The sequence below is a fragment of the Chaetura pelagica genome, unplaced genomic scaffold, assembly GCF_000747805.2.
Source record: "Chaetura pelagica isolate M959 unplaced genomic scaffold, ChaPel_1.0 scaffold50, whole genome shotgun sequence".
NCBI lineage: Eukaryota > Metazoa > Chordata > Aves > Apodiformes > Apodidae > Chaetura > Chaetura pelagica.
The window spans coordinates 6,616,315-6,623,568 of NW_009952366.1; the positions used below are offsets into that span (position 1 = coordinate 6,616,315).

At 39.1% G+C, this 7,254-nt stretch overlaps 1 protein-coding gene across 1 annotated transcript in view; it reads left to right on the forward strand.

Moving 5' to 3' along the window:
- The window catches only part of VEZT (vezatin, adherens junctions transmembrane protein), a 45,483-nt gene that overhangs the window by 27,923 nt on the left and 10,306 nt on the right, over positions 1-7,254 (forward strand). The window contains exons 7-9 of the mRNA XM_010008068.1: positions 1,253-1,400; positions 4,446-4,777; positions 5,422-5,615. Of these exons, the coding sequence (XP_010006370.1) occupies positions 1,253-1,400; positions 4,446-4,777; positions 5,422-5,615 (674 nt within the window). The remainder of the gene's footprint in view (positions 1-1,252; positions 1,401-4,445; positions 4,778-5,421; positions 5,616-7,254) is intronic.

Here is a 7,254-nt window from a genome sequence, read left to right on the forward strand (position 1 = left end):
CTGGAGAAGGCTCCAGGGGTTTCTTTCTTCCTGGACTTAAGGGAGAAATTAGGGAGAAACAGTTAATTGTTTAGAGCCTGGACACTTAGGATTGCTGTTCCCTAGGTCACAGACATTTTATTTTATGCAGTGTTCTTCTACTCAAGTGGTAAAAAATTTATTGAGCAAGTGCTTTTGATCAGCTTTATGTGCCCCAAGAGATGAGGGAGTTCAGTTTATAAATCAAAATATAAATGAAAAATACATAGTTTAAATTAAGGCCTTATTTTAATGAATGTTTCCCAAATATTTTTGTTATGTATTTCTGTGGAACAAATGTGTTCAGAACCACAAGTTGTCAGTTTCTGTTTTAAAGCAAATTTTACTATTTTGTGACTGGGTAACTATCCAAAATATACAGAAATCTTGAACTGTTCCTCCTCCTCCTTCCCCACCATGTGGTTAGACTAAAATTCATGTTATTTTTAAATAAATGCTACCTAGGCTGTGAATTATTTTTATCTCTCTTCTGGTATCAGTCATATTGTGCTTCCTTCCTGCTTTTTAAGCATTTCTAAGGACTGGAAATGTACATTTTCACACTCAGAATTTAATTGTGCTGAATAGTATTAGTGGATAACAGTTCATCCCTGTTCCTGCCCACATCATGGTGGCATTTCATTGATGTAATCGCTAAAATTAGTGGTATGACAAATGGGGAGCTCCTGTTCTTCAGAGTGTTACCTGTGGAAGAGCAGTTATTGCTGAGATGTCTGAATTGTCTTCCCACAGACAGAGCTTGCAGGGTATTCCCATTGTCCTGAGTTTGGTCTATGACAAAGGCTTTCTTTGAAACTTAAAATTACACAAGAGTTGTTCTCTTCTGTCCTCTTAAATATACAATTGCTGTTTTGAGACTAACATGAGCTACTTTTTGGAAGCTTGGTATTTCCAGATGAGATCTTTTCTTCACTTGAAAGGGATGCAGGGATTCTTTACCAATCCGTCTTGTTTCTTTTATGTGTTTGTATTTAGACGTAGGTATTTTGTCAATGTCTTACCTCTCATCCTTCTAAGAGCCTTTAAAATTTGTGTTTTGGATAAGGACTGCAAAATGTTCAGTTGAACAGGAGTCAGGTGGATTTGAGTGACTTGTATGTGCTTTCATACAAATTTCCAGAAATAAGAAACCTTTTTAGGTGTTGATTTTTTTTCCTTTTCTGTGGGTTGCATGCAAAAGTTGCTTTGTTCACCACCTTAACTCCAGCTAAACCTACCCTCTGAATTCGGAGAGTGATAACATGACCAGCTACATCTGTGTAGTCCCCTTCAAGGAGCTGGGTCTGGGACTAAGTGAGGAGCAGGTCTCTGAAGAGGAGGCACACAACCTCACCGATGGCTTCAGCTTGCCTGCACTCAAGGTAACCTCTCCTAGGAGGACATACACATCAGGAACATCTCTTTCAGTTGTCACAAAGCCTCATGGCTTGTACATAATAGCCTGTATTAACGTGGTCAACTGGTGGGGAGGTGTAATTGGTCTCATATCATGTGCTTCTACATCTATTGGCATTTAGGTGGTTTCTCTTTGCATGTAGTTGCAGAGAAGCTCCACAATGCATTAGGATTTCTTGCTGCAAATCACGTCAATTTAAGTCAGTGTTTTTATAATCAGCTTGATCAATCTCCTTTTTAAACATTATTTTTTGCTGTTTGATTTCCCTTGATCCCAGCTGAATAATTTCCAGATATGTATTTGTCTTTTTTAGCTAATGTCTTGATTTGAATAAAAAGAGAGGCAGCTGAAGATATAAATTAGTTGTAATTGCCAAAGGGAATAGCTGCATTTAGTTATACCAAGGAGTAGAAATCATAAGCTTGGACCCCTGCTGCCATGAACCAGTGTCGTTCTTTGATCTTGGAAAAACATTCAACTGAACAGAATGACAACCATGTAATGGCCTTTTTATCTGTTTTGTTTTGAGATGTTAACTATTTTTAATTTGCATGAGTCAATGTTTGCAATTGGAAAGAAGATCTAATTAGAATACAGCCTTCTACACTCTAGTCCTTCTCTGCTGAGAACCTTTTAACATGATTTTTTAAATGGAAAATTCCATTTTTATGTTACTTCTGTGTTTTTATGGGGTTGGCTCTTGTTGCACTTTGTTAACTTAATTCCTAGACTTCTTTTGTTCTGGCAGCAAATGTTACCAGTAATAGTGATTGCTAAGCTTTGAGGCTTTGCCTAATTAGTTGTAAGCTAAGAGCTACATCAGATCTAAGCTTTGGGGATTTTTTTTTCCTGCCTTTTCATTAGCTGAAGTTCTAATTGCAATCACGCAAGCCCACTTATTTTTAAGTTTACCCACTTCTTTTTAAGTACAAGAAGCTAGTCAGAGGTGCCAAGCTTGTAAGTTAAGTTTAACTGCAATTTGCAGTAATTTAACTGAAATCTCTTAGTTAAACTGGTTGGGATGCTTTCTGGGTACAGGTAAGCTCCCAACTAGTAAATCTTGGTGGCAACAGACAGCAGTGTAGGCTAGACACAGTGTAGTTGAACCAAGCTAAATCAACATAAATCAATCCTAAGAAGATTCCTGTGTAAATAATAAAATATATACTTCAATAACCTTAGGACTTTGTTGTGTTTCAAGCCCTGGATTTACGTGGAGTCCTCTTCAGTATTTCTTAATTTGAGAGGATTTGTCTTTATACTAAAATGCAGGTAGAATACATAGACATGTATCCAGATTTGGTTAATATTTTAATTTTCATCAAAGTCCATGTGTAGGCCAGATGACAAACATAGCCTGTGCCTTTGGGCTACTTTGTCATTGAACTACACCAATTTAAAGAGTGAAAAAATTTGGCTTCAGAAAAAATACTGGTTCAAGCTGAGAAGAGCCAGTTGGATGTTTCGGGTGAAGTTTAATTGGCAGTAAAAATCATCAGAAGTCATTCGTAGAGCAATCTATTTGCAACCCTAAATACATCTGGATTTTCCTTTTCTCTCATTGTTGTGCCTTTTTCAGGTAGGTTTCGCATTATTATTTTAGATTCCTCAAGTTCACTACTTTTGTTTGCTACCCCTTCACTGCTTTTGCCTTATGTCTGGAGGAAGGGATTGGTCTTCTTTTGTGTTTATTATAGCATGAGCTCTTGACTTTCCATCCAGGGCACCACACCTTCCCGGTCACTTGGGTGATTGCTGCCCTTTTATTTGCACCCAGCCAAATCACAGTCTTGCACATGTGCCCCAAATTAATTTCATATTTTTGTGTCCTTTCTTCTCATAACCATCTCTTGGGATTTTTTCTTTTGGAATATTTTATCAGTTTGTATCCAAGTATGGTTTTATATGCCCTTGGGGGACATCATACAACATCTCTCTGCATTTGCCATTTTATGTTACTATTCTGAATGTTTTGCTCTTGGTTGTTTGTACACTGGAAAAAACTGCTACTTGTCCATGGTAGTATGAGTACAGAAATGTAAACACATTATTTCACATCTTAGAGATTAAAAAAAAAAACAACAGAACAAGTAAATTCTTAGTCCTGTTCTGTAGCTATGGAGGGATGGAAAAAGCACGATGAGCAATTACTTTGTCTTCCTTGGTCTGGAATGCTTGGGAACAGATTTCAGACTATACCTCATACTCACCTACATTTGATCCCTTTTAATTAGGACCAGTATAATAGAGGAAAGTGTTGTAACTTTTCTGTTTCATTTTAGAGATATAAGATGCTGCTGTTCTATCATAATCTACTGAGCCAACAGTCTTCTCTAAACTAAGAAAATAGTTCCTTTAATTGGAAGTGGAACTTCTCAGGATTAAAACTGTGGGTGCCCTTGCTCACAGATTGACTGGTCTCTTTTCTACCATTTATAACATGGTGAATTGATTCATTTTTTACAAGCTGTTCCCTCCTTAGTGGCATTGGAAAAATTTCTCACTTTGAAAAAAAAAAGAAAAAGTTAACAGCTCATCTTTCCTCAGATGTAGAATGGTTTTTGTTGAAGTACAGTGCAACTAGACTCACATTTCAAGGTTGGGTGTGGGGCAGTGCAGTTGTTAGTAGATCACAGAAATGATAGCTTGGTGTTATAAAGGAAAAAATGCCTTTGCTGCCACTGGAATTTTGGCAGCCCTTTAGGAGCAGTAGGGTATCTGGAGATTATAGCAAATAATGAGACTGCCTGATGAGAATATGAGTTTCTAGGCCTCTGACAGTCTTTTCAGCATAATTGCATATAATATGCTTCATTGAAGAATTAAGTCACCTGAGGTTCACAAGATCTGAACATCACATGGTCTGGGATACCCTTCAAAAACGTTCAGTGCATTTTCACAGGTTTTTCAGAGTTCCTGTGGCTGGCCAAGGAATGCTTCCCCACCATGTATCTGTGCATTTGCTTTGCAGACTGGCTGTCTTCCCAGCTAACCCGACCCTGTTTTGCAGGTCCTCTTTCAGCTCTGGGTAGGGCAGAGTTCGGAATTCTTCAGGAGGCTGGTGCTGCTCCTCTCCCCCTCCAATGCATCCCCCAAGCCCTTGATCTCCCCCGAACGGCTGCCTCACCATATCCTGTCCGATGTGACTCAAGGCCTACCTCACACACATGCTGCCTGCTTGGAGGAGCTGAAGCGAAGCTACGAGTTCTACCGGTACTTTGAAACTCAGCACCAGTCGGGCTTTGAGCGGTCAGCCCGAGCAAAGCAGCAGTCCAGGGAGCTGAACAGCCTGCAGACGGCGGTGCGCAGCTTGCAGCTGCATCTCAAGGCCCTGCTCAATGAGTAAGTTCACGCATGAGTTAAGAGAATGTGCCCGTAGGAAGGAAGGCTTTGGACTTGAGTTCTTGGGGCTGTCAGCTTCTGTCCCAGATGAGAACCAAGAAAAGGCAGATACCAACAGTTGTGCCATCACAGGCTTGTCTCAACATACTATGAGGTCAAAATCCTTGGTTTAATGTGAAACCTCATATTATTTACTGCTTATTTTTTTTACGTACCCGGTGAAAATCCAAAGCTAAGCAGTGCATTAAGACCTTGCAGTGCTTCGTCAGTCTCTTGAAAAAATCTGAAAGCATACTTCTCTGTCACCGATTCTGCCACGTGCCAAACGCTTTCTTATGAAGTTCAGCTCATAATAACTACTTAGTAAATACTTTTAAAGATTCATCACTGCCTTGGTGAAACAGTTGAAACTGCCCTACTCCTTTAGTTTTACAAACAAAAGTTACTATAATGAATGCAGGTGAGCAACGTATCTTGATGGGGAGAAAAGGATCTTATATTTAAAATGTTGTGGCATCACTGAGGAGTTGGCTGAGTCAGATTCTTAAAACTTGAAGAAAGTAACAGGCTATTCAATGACATACTTAAAGGATGGTGAAGTAAAATATGTATTATTTATTTCTGTTCATCTCCTCATCACTTAGGGTAATAATTCTTGAGGATGAACTTGAAAAACTTGTTAATACTAAGGAGACACCTGAGTTGACAACAGAAGCCCATCAGGTTCTGGAACAAAAACTAAAGTTTATTCAGCCTCATATGCAGGCAAGCAACAGCTGCTGGGAAGAAGCCATTTCTCAGGTGGAAAAAATGAGTGGAAGAAACCCAAATAAAAAAGGTAAATGGGAGAGATTAACTCATGTGACACTTTGCAGATGGAGTGGTCAAGTGGATCAAAGACAGTGTTCAGCCTGTGTATCAGAATTTTTGCTGACTCAGGTCTTACAACCATACACTGAAAAACTATATACATATGTCAAACTTTTTCATTGTGAGGACCTTGAAGCTTTTGTTTCAGCAACAAATGTAAACGTGCTAACTCAGTCTGTTAGGCCTGTGAATTCAGATTGTTACGTTTCCAGGTTCAGACCGACAGTGGGATTTACCTCCGATTGGGGAATCACATGTGAAAATGTTCACGTGTCATCCCGGAGATTTTCATTTATTTACTGCATAAAAATTACACAGGTAATTGAAATTACAATGGTGTTGTCACAAAACTTTCTTGACAATAGTATTTCCTGGGACATTTTAAACTGTAGAGGATGTATTGAATGTGCAACACCCATTTACCTGCTGTATCAGAGAGGGTGAGCTGATCAGTGTGTTTAAAAGTCATCCTGAGCAGCATATCCCAGTGTTTTGCCTTAAGCCTCTCTCCTTAGTGACCTGTACTCTCCATGCTGTTCTCCTTGTGAATCACAACTAGCTGAAATAATGGAACTGAATTTAGGTTCTCCTGACATGGAGTTGAACCTATACTTTCTAATCTTTTTTTCCAGGAGCTTTTTGGCTCTCCCAGGAAGGCATAGCCTGGCATCTGAAAAATGCTGGTAATGGAGACTGCATTAGGAAAATTATTATTTGGGATATCAGAAAATTACCTACAGAAATCCAAATTTGCAGAGAGCTAAGTTCTTATTGATACATGAGTGGGATACTCAGTAGATGGATGAGTGTTGCCAGGGGCCTAGGGGCGTGCAGGCCGACTTTGTTCAAGGTTACATCAGAACTGGGAGTGCTGGGAGGCCTAATGCAGGCTCTGTGCAGGTCCAGACATGGTGTAAGACATTCTGTGTGTACTTTGCCTGATACTCTAGTCTTACAACTTCCTTCTCAGTGCAGTGTAAAACAACTCATGAGGATATTAGATGTGGTCTGATACGTTTGCATGTGGGAGCCTGTTGTGTTTTGTTGATGTGCTCCACAACTGGCAGTTCCACTGATGTTTTTTTTCCCTTTCCTTTAAATGTCCTTTCTAGACTGCTGTAGTATTTTTACTTATCTTAGTTTTATTTTTACTTTGTGTATAAATTTCACAGCAGGCACTTCTGTTATAACTTGTTTCTTTTTAAAGTTCAGTACAAGAATAACCTCGTGTGTGATCTAGAAGGGAGGGATTGTGTGGAAAGTAAAAAAAAAAAATCCTTCACTTTCACTTTTGCCCTGTGACTTCCCTTGAAATGTGCTGGGGTTGTATCTCTATTTTGCAACAAGTTTACTGAATTACTTCACAGGAGCTCCTTTTAAATTATGTTAGTCATTGAGCTATTTTTATCTAATTACATTTAACTTTCCTGATATATTTCTAAGCAGTCCAGCTTCTGTGAGTTGACCTTTTCAAGCTGTGCATGAAATCAAGTCTAATTCTTCTCCTGTCCTTCTACAGATCTTAACGGCTGGTCTGTCAGTCATGATTATGTGGATTACTTCATTAAATTATCTCAGGGGTTTTTTTTCAATGCTTCCTGAAAAAT